Source organism: Elgaria multicarinata, chromosome 22 (genome assembly GCF_023053635.1).
Source record: "Elgaria multicarinata webbii isolate HBS135686 ecotype San Diego chromosome 22, rElgMul1.1.pri, whole genome shotgun sequence".
In the NCBI taxonomy this organism is placed as follows: Eukaryota; Metazoa; Chordata; class Lepidosauria; order Squamata; family Anguidae; genus Elgaria; species Elgaria multicarinata.
The window spans coordinates 8,501,257-8,522,880 of NC_086192.1; the positions used below are offsets into that span (position 1 = coordinate 8,501,257).

Sequence of the window (21,624 nt, forward strand, 5' to 3'; positions counted from 1 at the left end):
GGACAATGGTCATTCCCCTCTTCCCAGAGAAACCTGGGAAGTGTCATTTGTGAGAGGGAAAGAGCCAGGGAAAGTCAAATAAAATTCTCAACACCGTCATCAAGCTGTAATTCCGGAGACGCTTTCTTGGGGGGGGGGGCGGGGGAGTCCCGACAGCGAAAGTGGTACAAAACGCAGGAAGGTTGAAGCATAAATCCGCTCTCGGTGTGCAGAAGCCAGAAAGCAGGGGATGTTCGGATCAGCTTTTTGGCTGAACGGATACGAGGGCCAGAATCCCGAAAGGGAATTGTCTTCGTGGTGGTTATCGCAGCCGTACGGAAGAGACGAAGAGCTTGCCGTTATGAGCGTTTGGGACGGCCCGCCCCATAAAAAAGGAACGAAGGAAAGAGAAGCGGTCTGTGCAGCATTTAGTTTTGTGACGATAATCCGAGGGGGGGGGGAGCGTGTCCCCCGATAGTGACACAGCCATGCGGGAAAATAGGGTAACCCACTCATCAAACATGGCCTCATCTTCAACCGCCGTAAGACCCCACCCTGCGGGGGGAGCCGGGGAACCAAAGATTGCAGCCAGTGAGGGCGGCGTTACGTACAGTCAGCCTTTCAGTCACTTCCAAAATCAGTTCAAGGAGTGGATCGGGCGATGGACGCCGGCTGTGGCTTTCCATTTCGGTTTCCACCCGATGGACGTCGGCTCAAAAAGAGGAGAGTAACGAGGAACGGGGAGAGTATTAGCTCATCATACGTGGCCCTGAAAATGTCACCAGTCCACTGAAGAACAGCCTAGGTGGACAAAGGGCGTCCCCAAATCCACGCCGAGAGCAAATCTGGCTCCTTTGCTACAATACCTGCTCCGTAGGCCTCATCTGAATATCACCGATCTAGGAGAGACAGTTGTAGATTTCAACCATTGTGTTGCGGAAACCAATTAGGAGAAAGGATGGAAGACTTTGGGAATTGGAAGGAGATTATCATTATTATTATTATTATTATTATTATTATTATTATTATTATTATTTCCTAATTTTTGCCCGATGCTGGGCATCAAGAAGGCATTACAAAATTTAAAACATATACATTTAAAACCTATAAATAGAAATATACAAAAAAAATTAAATATATTCCAATATTGAAACATTTCAAATGACAGTTTTAAAAGTCCTTGGCCCAGGCAGAGGTCCCAATTGTTCGCCAAAGGCCTGCCGGAACAAAAAAGTTTTTGCCTGCCTCCGGAAGCATAGCAAGGAGGAGGCTAATCTAGCTTTTCTGGGAAGAGAGTTCCAGAGCACTGGAGCAGCCACCAAGAAGGCCCTCTCCTGCGTTCCAACCAGGCGTGCCTGTGATGTTGGTGGGACTGAGAGAAGGGCTTCCCCTGAAGATCTCAAAGCACGGGCAGGTTTAGAATCATAGGATAGTAGAGTTGGAAGGGGCCTATAAGGCCATCGAGTCCACCCCCCTGCTCATTGCAGGAATCTACCTTAAAGCATCCCTGACAGATTTTTGTCCAGCTGCCTCTTGAAGGCCTCTAGGGTGGGAGAGCCCACAACCTCCCTAGATCACTGGTTCCATTGTCGTACTGCTCTAACAGTCAGGAAGTTTTTCCTGATGTCCAGCTGGAATCTGGCTTCCTTTAACTTGAGCCCGTTATTCCATGTCCTGCACTCTGGGATGATCAAGAAGAGATCCTGGCCCACCTCTGTGTGACAACCTTTCAAGTATTTGAAGAGTGCTACCGTATTTCTTTATTTCTAAGACACACTTTTTTCCCCATATGAACATCTCTAAAAACGGCGTGCGTCTTAGAATCACGGGTGTGTCTTAGGGGTTTTTTTCTGTTGGTGGTACTGAAATTAGTGTGTGTCTTACAATCGAAGAAATACAGTATCATGTCTCCCCTCCGTCGTCTCTTCTCCAGGCTAAACATGCCCAGTTCTTTCAGTCTCTCTTCATAGGGCTTTGTTTCCAGACCCCTGATCATCTTTGTTACCCTCCTCTGAACCCGCTCCAGCTTGTCTGCGTCCTTCTTAAATACTCAAGATGAGGCCTAACCAGTGCCGAATAGAGAGGAACCCACTTGTAAAGGAGAAGACGGTCTTTCAGATAACCTGGACCCGAGCCATATAGGGCTTTATAGGTCATAAGCTGGCTGACGAGACCACATTACGCCAGTCCTTTTCCAGCTTCATTGGCTGCCGGTCCAGGTCCGGGCCCGATTCAAAGTGCTGGTATTAACATTTAAAGCCCTAAACGGCTTGGGGCCAAGCTTTCTGAAGGAACGCCTCCTCCCATATGTACCTGCCCAGACCCTAAGGACATCCTCAGGGGTCCTTCTCCGCGAGCCCCTGCCAAAGGAAGTGAGGCAGGTGGCTACCAGGAATCTACCTTAAAGCATCCCTGACAGAGAGTAAATTTTAAATTTTGTTTTAACTGTTTTATTCTGTTTTTATTTTCATTTTACCTTGTACACCGCTCCGAAATTTTTTCAATGAGGAACGGTATATAAATATCCTAAATAAATAAATAAATAAATAAATAAATAAATAAATAAATAAATACCAGGAGGAGGGCCTTCTCTGCTGTGGCACCCCGGCTGTGGAATGAGCTCCCTAAGGAGGTTCGCTGGGCACCTACATTATATGCTTTTAGACATCAGGTGAAGACCTTTTTATTCTCCCAGAATTTTAACAGTCTATAAATAAATTTTAACTTGGTGTTTTAAATTTGTAATTTTGCATTGCTGCTGTTTTGATCTGGTTGAGCTTTTATATTGTATTTTATACTATGGTTTTATACTGTTGTTTTATACTTTGAATGTTTTTAATTTTTGTGAACTGCCCAGAGAGCTCTGGCTATTGGGCGGTATAGAAATGTAATAAATAAATAAATAAATAAATAAGCAACACTTTGAATTATGCCCCAAAACAAACCAGAAGCCAGTGGAGTTGTTTTAACAGGGGAGTTGCATGCTCCCTGTAACCAGCTCCGGTCAACACTCTGGCTGCAGCTCTTTGAACCAGGTTGCATGACTCCATTGGTTCATGTATTCACCTTTCACACCCTTCATGCCTCCCCAAACACCTAAATTAGGGGTGTTTGGTGAGGGCCCAGGGGGGACATATGTGGTCTTTGCAGCCCCTAACCCCTCCCAAAATTCAGGAGCGACCCCCCAAAAAACTTTTTAAAAACTCCTATTTTTGCAAACAAAATGGCGTCCGGAGCTTCAGGATCCACACGTTGCGAGGTTATCGCACACCCACGGTTGAGCACTTAGGCCTGCGAATGGAACCTGGACACAGGCCATTTTCTCTCTTAGCCTCTGCACATCCGAAGGCGATGGGGGCCGGTTGTCTAGGCGCTAGCCGGAGGGAAGCGTCCGCTCCAGCGAAAAGATAATCCCTCCGGCGGCCGTCTTCTGAGCACACGGCTGACTTGGCGGCTCAGAGTCTCCAATTAGCAGTTGTGAGGCCTAGCGGAGGGGGGAAAACGGGCCTTCCTTCTTTTCGTCGTCCATTAAGGAAGAACACAGACACACATCCAACCTACCTGTACGTGAGGTGGGGCACTGAGAACGTATATCACCGCGTTGGCCACATCTTCGGCATTTAAGCACTGGAAAGAGAGGCAGAAACGAAGTACCGGGAATTAGTTCACAAAGGACATACCGTAACACTTTCAACAGACTATGGGGGGGCTTTTCTTTAAATCCCCCTACTTCCCCTCTGTTTCCACTTCAAGGATTTAACCCTCATTTTTTAAAAATCTCCTGCCTTCAACCGTACAATTTCCCCAACAATTTGGAGGACGGAGGGCTGTTTCCATGGTGAACATCCCAGCATCTGGCTGGTGTCTGGTGGCAGAGAGATTCAAACCAGGAGCCGTGCGGACGAGGTGCAATCCCCTTTCGTTGAAGAAGAACACTGGAGGGGTTTAAGCCAGGAAGCAAACGCTACAGGTCGGAATCAACCCCTCTCTAGGAATCAGGCGATCCCAGACAGCGGTGCCGTCAGGATTGGACCGCGGGGCAGAAATCCAGTGCCCCTCAAATGGGCTCCTCCCAACCTTTCTGGACCCGTGGGCACATTTGGGAATTTGAGAAGCTGCGGCGGACACCAACGCAAAATGGCTCCCATGGCAGATGTAGCAAGTTGCATAACGGCTGCCGTGGAGGCCTGCCACATGTGGGGGGAGAGAGAGAGATCGAAGCTATAGGCTGGGAGCGAGAGGGAAATGAAGAGGGTTGCGTCCAGGCCCACCCTATCTTCTTCGGCCCACCCGGATCTTCCGCCTTTGCTCTCTCCCTCTCTCCCTCTCTCTCTCTCCAATCTCAGCCTCTGGCCTCGCTCTTTCTCTCCCCTCTACCCACTTTGCGTCGCTTTCTCTTCCTACCCACTGAACAGCTGATCAGCAACAGGTTCAGGACCAGGAAGGAGAACGAGGCATCCTAATGGGTTTCCCCCTGTTTTTTATGGGGGGTTTTTTCAAGGGGAGGCAGGAAGTGAAGAGCTTTCTGGGCACCACTGGAGGTGCCCGTGGGTGCCATGACGTCCGTAGGCACCATGTTGGGAACCCCCGCCACTATAACACAATACCCCGGGGTCTAAACCTACCCAACCTGCCCAGATGTGATCCAAGAGAGCCAAGCCAAGCTATATTACCCCTGGGCCTCCTTTAACTTCCTCATACCGGGCTACTCCAAGGGAGGTCAGCTGTGAACCAAGGTGGGGATTCCGGCCCTTTAATAGCTGGGTAGAAAATTGAATTTCTGCAGGTGTAGAAACCTGCAAGCTAGACCTAATGAAATCCCCTCTTCTACGCAACTGGCACTTTTGGACGACAACTCCCATCATCCCCAGCCTGCATGGCCAACAGTCAAGGATGATGGGAGATGTAGTCCGCAACATCTAGAGGGCATCAAGTCGGGGAAATTTGGCCTAGAAGAGCCTTCCCTCACCTGCCCATTAGACAACAACCTCTATCATCTGCAACCAGCATGGTCAGCGATCAAGGATGATGGGAGCGGTAGTCAAAAACATCTTAGGAGGGCATCAGAGTACAAAAGCTTGGTCCAGAAGAGGCATTCCCCAACCTGATTATTGGACAACAATGCCCATCATCTCCATCCAGCATGGGCAAAGACCCACAATGATGGGAGTTGTAGTCAAGAACATCTAGAGGGCATCAAGTTGGGAAAGCTTGGTCTAGAAGAGCCTTCCTCAACCTCACTATTAGACAACAATCCCTATCATCCCCAATCAGCATGGACAACGATCAAGGATGATGGGAGTTGTAGTCCACAACATCTAGAGGGCCTCAAGTTGGGGAAGTTTGGTCTAGACAAACAACAACCCCTTTCATCCCCTTTGGACAACAACCCCTATCATCCCCAACCTGGCTATTGGACAACAATGCTCCTCATCCCCAACCAGCATGGGCAAAGGCCATCTAAACATCTGGAGTGGACAAGTTTGGGGGTGGTCTTGAGGAGTCAAATCTGCCACTGGGCTTATTTCCCTGCCGGCCCAACCCAGACGGACCCATCTGCTCGGTTGCCTACCCGAATACTCTCGTACGTCGCTGCGGCTCTCTCTGGATCGTTATCGTGAAGCTTAAAAGCAAATCCGGTTTCCACAAGTCCTGGAGATATGCACTAAAGGAAGGAAAGGGACGAGGGAGGAGAAAGAGGACAAAAACAGCGCCCTAAGAGGGTTTGTCATTCCTATTTCCATAACAAAACCAAGGAAGAAAAAAGATTTATCCTTTTTAGCAGCACCAAAGGGGAAAAGGCCCAAATTAGGCCAGGGATTGCTCGGAGTAGATCAGTGGAGCCGGTGGGGCTGTGAATCCATTCTGGGTTTGTCAGAACCAGCCAGAACTCTCAAGTATCTGAGGCAGTTAGCCTGTGTGCACCAGTTGCTGGGGAACATGGACAGGAGGGTGCTGTTGCACTGTGTCTTGCTTGTGGGTCCCTGGTCGATGGCTGGTCGGTCACTGCGTGAACAGAGACCTGGACTAGATGGAGCCTTGGTCTGATTCCTCAGGGCTCTTCTGATGTCCTTATGAGCTATCCAAGGTCCTGAACCCTATTCCCAAAACAGCACTCATTGGCAGCAGTGGCTTTCCAGGGTTTCAGGCAGGAATATTTCCTGCCCTACCCGGAGAAGCCAGGGTTCAAACCTGGGACTTTCTGCATGCAAAGCCGCTGATCTCCCGTGGCCACCCCCAAGGTGGACTCACCGTGGCCCGGATGTGCGTCTTTGCCTCTCGCAGTTCCTGACGGAGCCCTTCGGTCAGCGCCGTGACCGCGTGTTTCGTGGCACTGTAGAAATGCACGACGGACTGGGAAGCCACGATGTGGCCGCTCATGCTGGGGGGGCGGGGGGAGAGAAAAAGAGAGAGGGGGGGAGGGGGAGGGGGAGAAAGAGGGAGAAACAGAAAGAGAAAGAAAGAAGAAAGAGAATAAGAGAGAGAGACAGAGAGAGAGAAGGAGGGAGGGAGAGAGAAACAGAGAAAGAGACAGAGGGAGAAAGAAAGAAAAGAGAGAGGGAGAGAGAAAAAGAGAGAACAAGAGAAAGGGAAGGAGAGAGAGAGAAAGGAAGAAAGACAAAGAGAGAGGAAAGAGAGAAAAGGAGAGAGAGAGAAAGAGAAGGAAGGAAGGAAGGAAGGAAGGAAGGAAGGAAGGAAGGAAGGAAGGAAGGAAGGAAAATATTCTGGTTACAGGACAACAGCACAAGGCAAACGCCACAGATGTTTTCTGACGGACTTCCCCAAATGGCCCCCGTCCAGAAGTGTTGGGACTACAACTCCTATTATCCTCCGGGAAGGCTGTCATTTGATGTAGTTGCTTTAAACGTACATTTTCACAATGTTCTAATCCATCCTTCCCCATTGAAGCAGAGAGGGGAAGTGCGCGGTTTCAGCACGTGGGCGGCTGGCTGCCACGCCAGGAGCTTCAGAAGAGGCCGGCACGGCCCAGCAGATGGGGCCCAAGGGCAGTGGGGTGAGCAACTGCTGAGGCAAGCACAGGGGGGTCATGCTGACAGGAGTGGGGCAGTGAATCAGCTCTGGGTTTCAGTCAGAACTCGAACATGGACCTGCGGCTCCATTGGAGTCCACCAGGAGAAGAGCCTTTCGTGTGGTGGCCCCTTCTCTGTGGAACTCCCTGCTCCTGGAGGTCAGGCAGGCGCCAACGCTAGGCCGCTTCCAGCACCTCCTGAAAACAACTCTGTTTCGAGAAGCCTTCCTCAACTGACCAGCCAGTGTTTTTCTGGTTCCTTCGTTTCAAATTGAACCATTTTAATTTGCTTTTTGAATCTTCTCTCTTTTACTGTATATACGTGTGTCTGCCGCTCTGGAATCTGTGTTAGATAATTGAGCGGTATATAAATATTGTAAATAAATAAAGGGGCTATCAGAAGTGCCAAACCCTATCCGCAAAATAGGTTCAAGCCTTGGATAGGGTTCTGGCTGAAACCGAGCAGACTCGCTGCCCCACTGAGATCGGAGCCACCAGCCTCCACTGCTTCAGAAGACGGCCGGGCTAAAAACCAGTTGCCGACCAGGACTGTAAAGTATTGCTTGACGCAATGGACGTTCTGCAGGCATCCATCTCTCCCACCTGTTAACGTTAATGATGTGCCCATCGTCAATGTTTCTTTCCTTCATGGACTGATAAGCTTCACGGGTACAGATGCTCACAGCCATCACGTTGACCTGAAGGAGTAAACGGGAAAAGACACCGACAAGGAGCTGTTCAAAGGGAAGAGAAGCAACCTTGCTATGTAGGCTGGGGATTTCCAAGATTAAACGGAACAAGAACTTTGCCCCAGAACCTGTTTGCCCCCCTAATATCACAAACAAACAGGAGACCAGGGGGTAAAGTCTCCCTGCTTCTTAACCAGCATTGCAGAGGAGGGGTGTTGCACTTCTTTCAGCCGAATCCCAGTTCAGAGAAGCTCTTGGAGGCCACATTCCAGTGATGGTTGTGGCCAAAGGGGTGGATCCAAATTACCAGCATGTCTTTGCTTAAAGCTCTTACGGCCAGTAACTCAGCCTTAGGACTTTTGTAGCAACCTGCAGCTGAGCCCTGGGTGGGGCTCAGGAGGATCTGGTAATATAAGCCTTCAGGATCAGCCTAGCTGGAAACAACACCTTCTACCAGCTCCAGTGCCTTGTACCCTTGTTCTGTTATTAAACCTTTGTGTGACTGACACTGGACTCCTGCTTGACTCTTCTTCTTGGACTGTGTATTGTACCGGACAGCTTATCTGTGTTTGTATCTGGGATGTTCTCCGGACCTCTCTTTTGGAACTGGGCCTTTGACCATTGCACCTTTATTGACTTACTTTCAGATTGCCCCGTAGTTAAACCAAACACTGAGCCTGATCCAACCATAAAGGACAGGCATACACATTCACATACACACACGTTAATTCTCTCTCTGTGTACAGCATTGCACGTTGCTGGGCTGAGCAAACTCCCCCTGGTCCAATCCAACAGGGCACATCTTATAAAGCATCCCATCCCGTGTGAGCCCTGACCTGCAGTTTGAAGTGGTACAGCCCCGACACAAGTTTGCTACCTTTGTGCAAAACAGGGCTATTATCCCATCAGCCACCACTCCGCTTGCTTTGCCCCCACCCCGCCCCGGGCGGCTCCATCCACCGGTCTTCCCCTACTCACGTCTATCATCGTCCGCCATCCCTCGGTCTTTCCGGAGAGCAAGGGCTCCGGCCGCGCCAGGCCGGCGTTGTTGATGCACACGTCGACTCCCTGGTGGAGGGTCTTGATGGCGGAGAACATGGAGAGGATCTCCTCTTCCGCCGAGAGGTCGCACTTGTACGGAATGAGGACGCCCGGGTAGCTGGCACTCTGGCACTCCGCTGCCAATTTCTGGAAGGGAACACGGGCAAGCATAAGCGTGCACAGCGCATTTCATTCGGGTGTGCACCCAGGGAAGGGGTCTGACATGGGTTTTGTTCTGATTCAATGTTGCTTTCTGTGTCTGCCAGAATGTGTATATTCTTGTGGAACGAGCTTCGCTGTCCCAGGCTTGGGTGGGAGAAAAGGAGCTGGGCGCGCCTGCCAAGCTCATCTTCGCCTGGCATTTCCAATTCCCCCTGTAGCACCTGGGGATCATCAGAGGTGCTTAGAAGTCAACTCGTTTCAGCTGTGGGAAAGAATGTGGGTCTCGTTCCTGTGGGGAGGGATCGCCAGAGGCCCGGGAAGGGCAGTGGTTGGTCGGGATGGATCATGGGGCCAGGTGGCCGAAAAGGGATAAAGTGTCTCGCGTGGAAGGGTCTCCATCTTATTTATTTTATTTATTTATTTATTGCACTTATATACCGCTCCCATAGCCAGGGCTCTCTGGGCGGTTCACAGAAATTCTAAAATTGAGATAAAAACGAGTATACAAAATTTAAAATTCACAGAACACACGCACATAAAGCATTAAAAAACGTTTTTAAAAAAACCTAAACATGTGGGTGATTAAGATGTGCCGCCATATGCCTGGGCAAAGAGGAAAGTCTTAACCTGGCGCCGGAAAGATAGCAGCGTTGGCGCCAGGCGAGCCTCGTCAGGGAGATCGCTCCACAGTCTGGGGGCCACCACCAAAAAGGCCCTGTCCCTCGTTGCCACACTCCGAGCCTCTCTCGGAGTAGGCACCCGGAGGAGGACCTTAGATGCTGAACGTAGTGATATTCACGTCGGGAGAGGCGTTCCATCAGGTATTGTGGTCCCAAGCCGTGTAAGGCTTTGTAGGTCAAAACCAGCACCTTGAATTGGGCTCGGAAACCTACAGGCAGCCAGTGCAAGCGGACCAGAGCAGGTGTTATATGGTCGAACCTCCTGGTTCCCGAAATCAATCTGGCCGCTGCATTTTGCACAAGCTGCAGCTTCCGAACCGTCTTTGTTGGACAACACGCGTGTCAAGGGAAGATCAGATCTGGGCAGTCAGAGGGGATGGCTTGGAGTTAGTTAGACTTTCCTTATGTTTTAACATGTTGGGGTAGTGTGGACAAGGTCAGCCGCCGCTGCGGCGGGGCGGTGGAATGACTGATGGTTTTATTGGGGTAATTGCTAACTTTCTTTCCTCAGCTTCGTTTCTCACTCCTTTCCCCCCCCCCACTCCCTTCTCTCTTCCCCTTTGCTTAGCTTTTACTGAGCAAGGCCTTACATGTTAGTTGTAGTGGTGTTAATAAACCTGCTTTGGTCCCTAATGCTTTATTCTTGGAACATCTGTCTCGTCCCGGCGGTGGACAGGGCTAGGGAGGCGGGTTGCCTGGGAGTCTGGGATGTTTGGTCCAGGAGCCTACCTTGCAGGGACGTCAGGTGGACCCTGACTTCCGTTACAATAATAATAATAATAATAATAATAATAATAATAATAATAATTTCTTTCTTACCCACCTCTCCGATTGGACCGAGGCAGGGAACAACAATAATCACAAAACACATAAAATACTGATTAAAAACATAGCATACACTGTTAAAACATCCTAAAAGCATCCTAAAAGTATCCTAAAATTCCGCTGGGTGGGCCTGCCGGAAGAGATCAGTCTTGATAGCTTGCTTGAATGCTAAAAGACTGTCAAGCTGACGAGTCTCCTCCGGCAGGCTATTCCACAGTCTGGGAGCAGCAGAAGAGAAGGTCCTCTGGGTAAAAGTTGTCAGCCTAGTCTTTGCTGGCTGGAGTAGATTCTCCCCAGAGGACCTGAGTGTGCGGGGCAGATTGTACAGGAGAAGGCGATCCCGCAGGTAGCCTGGACCCAAACCATGTAGGGCTTTAAAGGTGATAACCAACACTTTATAATTCGCCCGGAAACTAATTGGCAGCCAGTGAAGAGATTTTAAGACTGGTGTGATGTGGTCCACCCTAGGTGTACTAGATCTTGGTACAAACGAGAAGGATCTTGGAATTGTTGTAGATCGCAAGGTGAATATGAGCCAACAGTGCGATGTGGCTGCAAGAAAGGCAAACGCTATTTTGGGCTGCATTAATAGAAGTATAGCTTCCAAATCACGTGAGGTACTGGTTCCTCTCTATTCGGCCCTGGTTAGGCCTCATCTAGAGTATTGCGTTCAGTTCTGGGCTCCACAATTCAAGAAGGAGGCAGACAAGCTGGAGCGTGTTCATAGGAGGGCAACGAGGATGATCAGGGGTCTGGAAACAAAGCCCTATGAAGAGAGACTGAAAGAACTGGGCCTGTTTAGCATGGAGAAGAGAAGATTGAGGGGAGACATGATAGCACTCTTCAAATACTTGAAAGGTTGTCACACAGAGGAGGGCCAGGATCGCTTCTCGATCCTCCCAGAGTGCAGGACACGGAATAACGGGCTCAAGTTAAAGGAAGCCAGATTCCAGCTGGACATCAGGAAAAATTTCCTGACTGTTAGAGCAGTACAACAATGGAATCAGTTACCTAGGGAGGTTGTGGGCTCTCCCACACTAGAGGCATTCAAGAGGCAGCTGGACAACCCTCTGTCAGGGATGCTTTAGGGTGGATTCCTGCATTGAGCAGGGGGTTGGACTCGATGGCCTTGTAGGCCCCTTCCAACTCTGCTATTCTATGATTCTATGATTCTACGATTCTGTGGTCGACCAGAGGGCGCCCTTTCTTCGCCATAGGCGATCATACAAGGCGGACAACTTCAAGCCACCCGTCGTCGCGTCCTGGTGTTCAGAAGATATCCGAAGGCCGTGCCAGGGCTTTCATACGGGTTGGCATTTACGGACAGGCTTGCGTGCTCTGAATAGTTCGGGATGGAAAGTAAATTGACTCCAGCGTGGGTCATCTTACGCTTCTGGATGGAGCCGTAACTTGCCCTCGTGCACCAGAGTGCTTTGTTGGCTCTGCTCCAGAACACTCAGCATCGCCCTGGGGCAAATTAAGCGGCCTCGGGGGACTCCTGCTCACGATTCCCTCAGCAAAGCAGGGCTCCTCGTTGGCTTTTGCGAGCTGGGGCACAACTGAGCAGCAGCCATTTTCCCTCTTAAATGTTGCTCTCCGGCTATTTTCTTATTTTAATCATCAGTTTTTAAAGAAAGCTTTTAAGATTCCGTCGTCAAAGAGGGAGCCAGAAGTTTTCAGAAAGTTGCACGGCTCCGTTTGCCGTCCGGTCGTCAGAGTTTGGAATTGGAACAGCGGAGGAGGGTGACTCCGATGTCAATGGGGTGGAGAATCCGCTCCGGGTTTCAGTCAGAACCGGGTAGTCAGAACCTTGGATAGCTTCTTTAGAGAGCTGTCTGGTGCTGGATGAAACCTGGAGTGGATTCACCGCCCCACAGACATCGGAGCCACCCACCTCCACTGAACTGAAAGGAACCCTAGAGATCATCCAATCCACCCCTCCTGCACCGTGCAGGATCTAGACAGCAGGGTGCATTATATCATATATCATTTGATTGGCTTATCTTATTGTTTTATTAATCCCATAAGAATCACACACTTCCTTCATTGAAATCATAGTGGTGCGTGTGGTGATGGGACACCTTACTTTGTTGTCTCAACAACCCTGTGAGGTAGGTTAGGCAGAGAGAGAGAGAGAGAGAGTCTATGGCTCAACAGAAATCTGGACCTTTGATTTCTCCAACCAAAACAACTCCTCACTGTAACCACTACACCATGCTATTGGCTCCCAGTGGAAAACACATGACTTTTGGAGCCCACACCGAGACCTGTGCCAGAGACTCATCCCAAACTATTGCCTTAGTCCACAGTCTCCGGTAGACTTGCCATTTCCTTGTTGAAAAATGGAGCTAAGAGGAGAATAAAACCAGAGTTGACTTTAGCTTTATTGATTTATCTCCTTACAGCGGGTGTTTTTTTTACCCTTGTCTTCAGCCCCAAAAGTCTCCCAGAGTGCCTTTCAGAGATTAATAACGAGGTCAGTCCCTGCCCTCACGCTTACAACCTAAAAGACACGACATGAAAGGAAAAGGAATTGGGAGGGAGGAGGAAAGAAACACACAGATATATCACTGCCCGATGTATTAGTCCAGGTTGGTTTTCCTCTTTAGCGTGATCGTTCTCTTGTCATGAGAGCCAGTGTGGCTTAGTGGTTAGAACATTGGACTGGGAGTCTTGCAGATCTGGGTTCTAGTCCCCACTCAGCCATGGAACCGTATTTGAATACGGTTTCTGCTTTTACCTCGGGGCAGACTCTGTGCTATTAAAAAGGGAGTAACAGGCCAGAAATCAACAGGTGGAGCATCTCCACACAGGGGAGGGGAGTTTGATTTGTTGTCTGTTTTGATGTTCCGTGTTGCCGAATTCCTGTGACCGTCTGCCCTCTGCCCTGCAGGCTGTAGAAACCAGACATCACATGACCTCCGTTTTCTCATTTTAGAAACTTGTCACAATCTCTTGGACTGACATCCCAGAGATGGGGGTGTCCTTCCTTGTTAGCATCAAAGCCTTTTAGAAGTGTGGGGGGGAAGCCTCCACCGGAGGCCAGAGGGTGGAGGGAAAGAGAGGTTTGAGCTGTGGCCGACGGAATGATTAACGCTCCCCGCCAGCGTTGGGAGACTCGCCTTTTCTCTTCCGCGCTAAGTGTCGTTCCGTAAAGAGCGAGAGATGTTTCAGCGTGACGAATAACCCGCAGCGAGGAAACAAAAATTAAAAACATTATTTGCGGGGCTATTAAACCTTTCACAAATACAAACTGCTTTGATCATAAAACAAGCTTCGGAGGGTGGTGGTGTTTTTTTTAAAGAAAACTGCTAAAAATAAAGAAGCAGATCTAAGCGAATCGGCCGTTTTTATTTCATCGCTGCCCCTGACGGCTGAAAAATGATGCCTGCCCATCCGTCTGGTGTGCTTGTGTTGGTCAATCCGCACGTGCGTGTGCATCAAACAGCTTGGCGTTTCCTCGTCTTGGGGACTCAAGCCTTCGTCTCGTTAGCGGTTGAATATGCGAACGCTCAAATCCATTGATGATTATTTATTTGGGAAATGGACCTTTCTGGTGAGTCGCAGTTGAGTCAGCAGAACGTTATGCACAGTTTTCTAGGACTTCGGAGCAGGACCGCTGAAAGAGAGCTTTGGCTGTTAGGCGGGACAGACGTGTAATAAATAAATAAAATACATGGGACAGTCAATCAATCCCTTGATCAGATTCGTTGCCGTTTTCCAGCCCCACGGCACCGTTTTGGAGAGGGGGCAACCAGAAAGGTGCACGCTTCTCCTAAGTGTGGCTGCAGGGTTTGAGAAACAGCCATGTCTAGTGCGTAAGCGGTAAGACGCCAGCCGCTGACAACCACAGGCAGGTTGATTTATGAGGCTTCCTCACTGCGAGCGATTCCTCATCACCACCGGATTTTGTTTTCAGGAGGGGGTGAGTGCTCTGATTAATTATACATGCGGTCTATGCCTCTTGATCATGTCGAGGAAGGGTCCTTAGCAGAACTCGGCGAGGTCAGACCCAAAGAAGAGTCCTGTTGGATTACATCGATGCTTCATCTAAGCTAGCATCCAGGGCCAGCCTGCTCATGAAGTGGGGTGGTTCCCCTGCCTCAGGCGGCAGAGAAGAAGGAGTGGCAAATTGTGTGCCACCTGCACTTTCCACCACCTCCCCACCCGCATCCCTATGTACCCCGTTGCACCATGTTTACAGGCAATCTGCAGAGACACCCGTCCTGCAAGGCCTTCAAGCTCTTATTGAGCTTTTGGAGAGGCACAAACGCCGAATCACCAAATGATCAGTGTTTGAGGGGAAAGGGAGTAGAACCAGGAGAAGAAGGCGAGGCCCTCTTCAGAACCCTGGACCAGGCCGAGGAGGTGGCAGCCAGGTGGTGGAGGAGAGGGCAGTGTGCCAGCTGCCAGCTCTAAGCTAGCTCTCCCAGCCAGGGCCGGCCCTATCATTAAACAAAGCGAAGCGGTCACTTCAGGCGGCAGATGTTAGGAGGTGGCAGCAAGGTGTTGGTGGGAGAGACCTGTATGTAATGCAGACTGTTTTGCAACTCTCAGTGAGCCCCTGCCTTCAGGTGAAGAGGAGGAGGCTGTTCATGATCAGGGAAACAAAGCCCTATGAGGAGAGACTGAAAGAACTGGGCCTGTTTAGCCTGGAGAAGAGAAGATTGAGGGGAGACATGAGAGCACTCTTGTCACACAGAGGAGGGCCAGGATCTCTTCTCGATCCTCCCAGAGTGCAGGACACGGAATAACGGGCTCAAGTGACAGGAAGCCAGATTCCGGCTGGACATCAGGAAAAACTTCCTGACTGTTAGAGCAGTACGACAGTGGAACCAGTTACCTAGGGAGGTGGTGGGCTCTCCCACACTGGAGGCTTTCAAGAGGCAGCTGGACAACCATCTGTCAGGGATGCTTTAGGGTGGATTCCTGCATTGGGCAGGGGGTTGGACTCGATGGCCTTATAGACCGCTTCCAACTACTATTCTATGATTCATCCGCCAGTCTTTCACAGGTAGGATGGCAGGGGGCACCATCTTTCTTTACCTCAAGCAGCAAAATGACTTGTGCTGGCCCTATGCTGGAATGCTGAATTAGGCCTCCAGAAAGACTGGATTCGGCCTCAAGGCTTGGCTTTCTACAACCCTTCTATATACCAGTGCCAGCAATTCCCAAGTAATATTCTCCATGGCTCCCGAGATATCTTAGCCCTGGCCCAACCCGAGGGCGATTATCTTGAGAGACAGGATTACAGCGCCAGCTGATAACGCCCACGGTTGCTTGGGTGTGTTCTCCGAGAGCTAAATATAAGACGGACGCTGGACTCCAAGTTGGGAGCGCCCAAGGCTACTCAGCGGATGTATTATTCTCCCCACAGTAAACACCTAGAGAGGGTAGATACCTGCCAAGTCAATGATTCCCAAATGTCTATTAGCCAAGGCCGCCATTTCGAAGGAGTCCTTGACCCCTGCGGCCCAAAGACATTCACTTCCAGATAGGGCGGTGATGTTTCAGCCATGAAATCAGTTTGATCCATCTTCCCCAACCTGGTTCCTTCCAGATAGGTTGGGGGGATGGGGGGACACACCATTTCCATCACTCCCAGCCCAATACATCTGGAATGTACCAAGTTCGTGAAGTCTGGGTTAGAGGAATCGGTTCAAAGCTTAGAATTGACTTTAAAAAAATGTTTTAGAAGACGCATCTGGACTTTTCTCTCTGTTTCTCCTTAGGAAGGAATTCCATTTCTTTAGAGGACCCTCTGAGAAGAGGTTGTAACACAATAGATGCATCAAATAAGGAAAGGTGCTTTAGCAGCTGTCCCTGAACTCATGCCTTCCAACATGCTGGGAATGATGGGGGTTGCAGTCCTACACATCTGGAAGGCACAAGGTTGGGAAAAGTTGTAGATAATGCACGGCCGGATGGACCAATGGTCTGACCAGGTCTGTTTCTGCTGCCTGAAGTTGCAGTCATGTTCCCCACCACCACTAAAAGTTTCCAGCACTGTCCACCTGATGTCTCGCTCTGAGGAACCGGCCCATGTCTCACTCTGAGGAATTGCTCCATATCTCGCTCTGAGGAACTACCCCAGACCCTCGCTCTGAGGAACTGCTCCATGTCTCACTTTGAGGAATTGCTCCATGTCTCGCTCTGAGGAACCAGTCCAGATCTCATTCTGAGGAACAGCCCCAGGTCTCACTCTGAGGAATTGCTCCATGTCTCATTCTGAGGACCTGCTCTACATCTCGCTCAGAGGAACCAGTCCAGGCCTTGCTCTGAGGAACGGCCCCAGGCCTCTCTCTAAAGGTGTGACTCGCATATGCTTTCAGTCAGCACTCAGCCAAGAGGCGCTGTCAGAAGGAAGTCAGGAGTCATGCCAAGGAACCAAGAGCCAAGGGATAAAGCCAGGAGGCAGAACTGGCCAAATCCCAGCCCAAACAGGAAGCCCTTGATAGCACTTCCTGTCCCTGAAGACCTCATGGCCAGCCTAGGTTGGCAGCGACAATCCAGAGCCTGAGAATATTTCACTACCTCAGAAGCTGCTCTAAGCCACCGCTCCAATGGCTCACCACACATGGCAACTGCCTGCAGATCCAAGTGTTCCCAGTTCTAGCCCCAGTGGCACCCGGTAGAGATGGGCCTATAATAAAACAGGTGGCCATTTCTTTTTTACAGAGTATGGATTAGATCTTTCTTCCACCTTCCTGACATGCCATTTACCTTCTCCACCCTTGCCCAGACGCCTGGGCTGGTTGAACTCAGGGGCCGCAGTGCTGTTTATTTGTCATCGCCTCTTCTCATAAACCATCCACGCTCATAAATAGCACCTTTGATCCATCGCTATCGAAAGATGCTTATCGCTCTCGGGCCCTTTAACACACATGCCTTTTGGAACCAGGCTTCCGCACAAGCACACACAGGGATGGCATGATGCGAGGCGCTCCTTCATGAACGCATAGCTGGCATGACCAGATACAAAAGAGGGCAGGGCTCCTGCAGCTTTCTCGGTTGCGAGGAAGAGGGCATTTCACCAGGTGCTGCATGCATGCATACAAACGGCACCTGCTGAAATTCCCTTTTCTAGCCAACTGTTAAAGATACAGGAGCCCAGTCCTCCTTTCCATAGGGTCACCCGACAGCCTCAGTGTTCCATTTTGTCGCGGGTCCCTCTTGCCATGGCTAGTAGCCCTTGATCGCTTCTCCTCCAGGAATCTATCTAATCTGCTTCTAAAGCTATCCAAGTTGGTCGCCGTCTTGTGGCAGTGAATTCCGCAGTTTAAAGCCCCCCCCCATTCAAAAGTTGAAAAAGGAATGTGCGTGCGTGCGTGCATCCACCATGGAAGTCCCAATATTTACCTCAGAAATGATTGCCCCATGCTGCCTCAGTCACGGCCTCCAAACGCAAATAAAGCCCACCTTTGGCAGCCCACCAGTCATAAACCTTTGACTGTTTCGGAAACTTTGCCCTCCAAATCCTACCTGACTTTTCCCCCAGGTGATTTTAAGAAGGGGGGACTTCAACCTAAACAATTCTCCGAGTTAACAGTCCCCCACTAAGAATACCTCTGCCTGTCCACTCGGGAACCTCAGAAGAATGGAATGGAACCCCAGGAAGGCCAGATTTCAGGGTCCCCAAACTGGTTTAGCTAAATCTTTCCGAGGTTATAAGCAAGAGCTAAAAGCAGCACCCCTTTCTTGCCCTTTGTCTGGAATTCTGGGATACACTGCCTCCAAACGGAGAGGTTCCATTTATCCATCCCAGCGAACCACTGGTAACAGACCTAGGGTGACCCTATGGAAAGGAGGACAGGGCTCCCGTACCTTTAACAGTTGCATAGAAAAGGGAATTTCAGCAGGTGTCCTTTGTAGGCATGCAGCACCTGTTGAACATCCCTTTACATCACAACAGTTAAAGCTGCAGAAGCCCTGCCCTCTTGACCAGAAGCTATGCTAGAGTGAGCAGATACAAAAGAGGGCGGGGCTCCTGCAGCTTTTACTGTTGTCACTCTAGCTATGCTAGAGTGAGCAGATACAGAAGAGGGCAGGGCTCCTGCAGCTTTTACTGTTGTCACTCTAGCTATGCTAGAGTGAGCAGATACAGAAGAGGGCAGGGCTTCTGCAGCTTTTATTGTAGAGTGAGCAGATACAAAAGAGGGCAGGGCTCCTGCAGCGTTCACTGTTGTGATGAAGAGGGAATTTCACCAGGTGCTGCTTGCCACCTGCTGTCACTTGCTGAAATTCCCCATACAACTGTTAAAGATACAGGAGTCCTGTCCTCCTTTCCATATGGTCACCCTAAACAGACCTATCTTACTTCATGAATTTATCAACCATATACAGAGAGAGAGAAGTGGGGGGGGGACACACACATCGAAACAGCCTGCATCGCTACTTTGTGGTATGGGACCAGTTACGTTGGCGGATCAGCCCAGAATCATGTGTGCCGCTGTAAGTTTAAAAGGCATGCCCTCAATAGTGCCGCTCTAGGAATATACCTTCACTGGTTGTACGGTAAAAATGTCCCTACCCATAGCAATGACCCTTAGCTTCCTCAAGATATTGGCGATTCAAGGAGAGAGAAGACGCAGGTAATTAAAACCCAGCCTGAAACATGGATAGAGGTCAGGTTCGGACAACGTGCTAAAAGTTTACCATGATGAGCAAACTTCCGGATCTCGTGCCTTCCTCTTCCCGTGCTGTCACAAGGGGATCGGAACCTTTTGCTTCTGTTTCCAATGAGCTACAGTGCGGCCTGTCGCCCACACCTTAAACTGTGGCTAAACTTAACTATGGTCTGTTGAATCAATCCAGATCCACAACCCATGGTTTAAAAGTCGGCTTGATTCAAACAAACTGCCATTAAGGTGAACCACCATAGTTTTTTTGTCTGGTTCGGATGACGCAACAAATTACGGTCAACCAAACCCTGAAGCAAATGTCTCCGAACTCCTCTTCAAGACCGGGCTGGAAGGGGAGCAGGGATCATGTGAGTGGTTTGTTCTATGATAGCATAGAATCAGGCTGAAGACAGTGAAAAGAAGAAAGATGGATACAGTGATGAGGCAGCCTCTCTACCCCACCCCAAATCTCTTATGATGCTTCGCCTTTTTTATCTCTCGTAGCTTACCCTATACATGACCGCATTCCTTTGTGACCAGCTTCCTGGGGTCCCAAGGATACTCCCCCCCTCCGCCCAGGAAGAACACGATAGACAACTTATGAAGCCATCATTCGAATGAAGCAGAATGACCATAGAAGCAGCCTAGATGGGTGTGTCTCTCTAGGGGAAAGCTCTATGCCCAGGAGGACCATTTTGCTTTCAGCCTCCTGTACAGTTTTTCTGGATGAAAGACACCCTCTGGTGTGATTTAAAGCAAGGAGTTTAAAAGACCAAATTGACTTCAGAGGAGGCACCTGATTATTATGTTTTAAGGCGGTGCCTCCTCCTATCTGCCTTCCAGGAAAACAAGGTGCCATAATCAGACGGGCGAGAACGGTTAGAAATCGCAACGATCACTGGAAAAACGTGCGCCGGGAAGATCTATTTTAAAGCTGCCTGTACAATGAAGAGTCTTCATTGCAATCGGGATGGAGCACGGAGTATTGATTTGATATGCTTGACCCTTCCAAGAAGACGCCCAGGAGAACTCCTGGGAATTGATTTTGGTCGATAAATAATCGCTTCTCCTTTAAAGGTATATTACGTAGGCTATAAAGGTGGGGAGCAAGGTTTTCGCACTGATTTCTACTTTTCATGGAACAGGAGGAAAAGGGGGAGGTCATTTCAGGGAAAAGAATAGCCCCCCTCGCAAAGAGGAGGAAAAGAATATTTCGCTTCTTTCTGTTCAGTCACATTAGGCTCAATTAACATCCCCCCCTCGCCAATTTGATCCCATTCTCCTTTTACAACCTGATGGCACATGCTAGCACCCCCTCTAGCCAACACACACATGGCCTGGACAAATTTCTCAGGGCAAATTCAGCCCCCCCCCAATCCACCCCACCCCATCGATCTGTATCACGTGCTCTCAGCATTGTCCACAGAACGGATGGACGGACAGCCCAGAGAAAGAAGTCGCGCCAGGGGAAAGGGAGGGGTGGAGTTACGCAGAGGTCTTCCCTAAATGTTTAGGGTCTTCTCCTTCTAGGGGAAAAGGAGAGAACGAGAGAGGGGCAATAGGGGAAACCCTCCAAAATAATTTTTAAAAGACACACCCCTCTTTTCTTCTCCCTCTTTCAACCTGTCCCTTCAAGTCAACTTCCTGCCTCCTCCATTTCTTCATTCATTCATTCATTCATTCCCAACCCCATTTCTCCACACACACCCTTGCCCCCTCTTTTCTGGTCCACCTCCCAGTCTTTCCTTCCCCCGGTCCTCCTTCCTTTCCTTTTTGGATTTCCTGATCCCTTCTCACCCGCTCCTCTTTCATTCCTGCCCTCTCCCAGTTCCCTCCTTCGATTCCTCTCTCCTCCTCCTCCTCCTTTTCTCTCACCTTCCTCTTCCCCGCTTTTTTCCTCCCTCCCTTCCCCCATTTTCCTTTCTCCCCGCTTCCTCTCCACCTCTTCATCCTTCCTTCTTCCTTTTTCTTATTGTATTTATTTATTTATTGCATTTCTATACCGCTCCCATAGCCAGGGCTCTCTGGGCGGTTTACAGAAATTCTAAAATTGAGATAAAAACGAGTATACAAAATTTAAAATTCTAAAACACAGAACATACACACATAAAGCATTAAAAACTGTGCTGTTTCCATCTGCCTCTCTTTCCCCGTCTTTCTTTCTCTCGCTTTCCCCATCTTTCTGTTGCTATTTCTTCTTTCCCTCCCTCCCTCCCTCTTTTCCTTCCTTCTTTTCTTTCTATCTCTCTCCTTTCCTTTTCTCATTTCCCCGACTTTCTTTGGCTTTCATTCTCTTCCCCGTTCCCCGTCTTCCTCCACCTTTCCCCTTTCTGCCTTGCATTCTTTTTCCTCTTTCTTTCTTTCTTCCTTCCGAGCTTTTCTCGCGCGCGCGGGCGCTCTGCGCCTCCCCTACGTTCCCTCCGTCCCTCGGCCCCGTGTACCTCGATCTTGTCCACGCTCCGGGCGCAGCCCACCACCTTCATGCCGTGCTGCACCAGGGCGCGCGCCACGGCCGCCCCGATGCCCACCGACGCGCCGGTCACCAGCGCCACGCGGCCCTTCCAGCGCTCCATGGCGACCCGAGCGGCTTCCCCCGG

The 21,624-nt window shown here is 49.9% G+C and overlaps 1 protein-coding gene across 1 annotated transcript; it reads right to left on the minus strand.

Annotated features, from left to right (window-relative positions):
- Positions 1-791: 791 nt before the first annotated feature.
- DHRS11 (dehydrogenase/reductase 11) lies at positions 792-21,620 on the minus strand. The gene is made up of 7 exons (XM_063146589.1): positions 21,469-21,620; positions 8,677-8,886; positions 7,613-7,707; positions 6,232-6,361; positions 5,552-5,644; positions 3,541-3,606; positions 792-878 (listed from the first exon to the last, which is right to left on the minus strand). Exons 1-7 carry the CDS (start codon positions 21,598-21,600, stop codon positions 837-839), a joined length of 768 nt encoding a protein of 255 aa, XP_063002659.1. The 5' UTR covers positions 21,601-21,620; the 3' UTR covers positions 792-836.
- Positions 21,621-21,624: the final 4 nt, after the last annotated feature.

Bases quoted from the DNA above. Each gene is read 5' to 3' on its own strand.
- DHRS11 (XM_063146589.1), bottom strand. From the start codon at position 21,600: ATGGAGCGCTGGAAGGGCCGCGTGGCGCTGGTGACCGGCGCGTCGGTG. The intron at 8,887-21,468 runs GTACACGGGGCC...GTTCCCTTCCAG, and splicing joins GGAGCGTGGACAAGATCGAG to AAATTGGCAGCGGAGTGCCA. The intron at 3,607-5,551 runs GTAGGCAACCGA...CTCTCTTTCCAG, and splicing joins CGACGTACGAGAGTATTCGG to TGCTTAAATGCCGAAGATGT.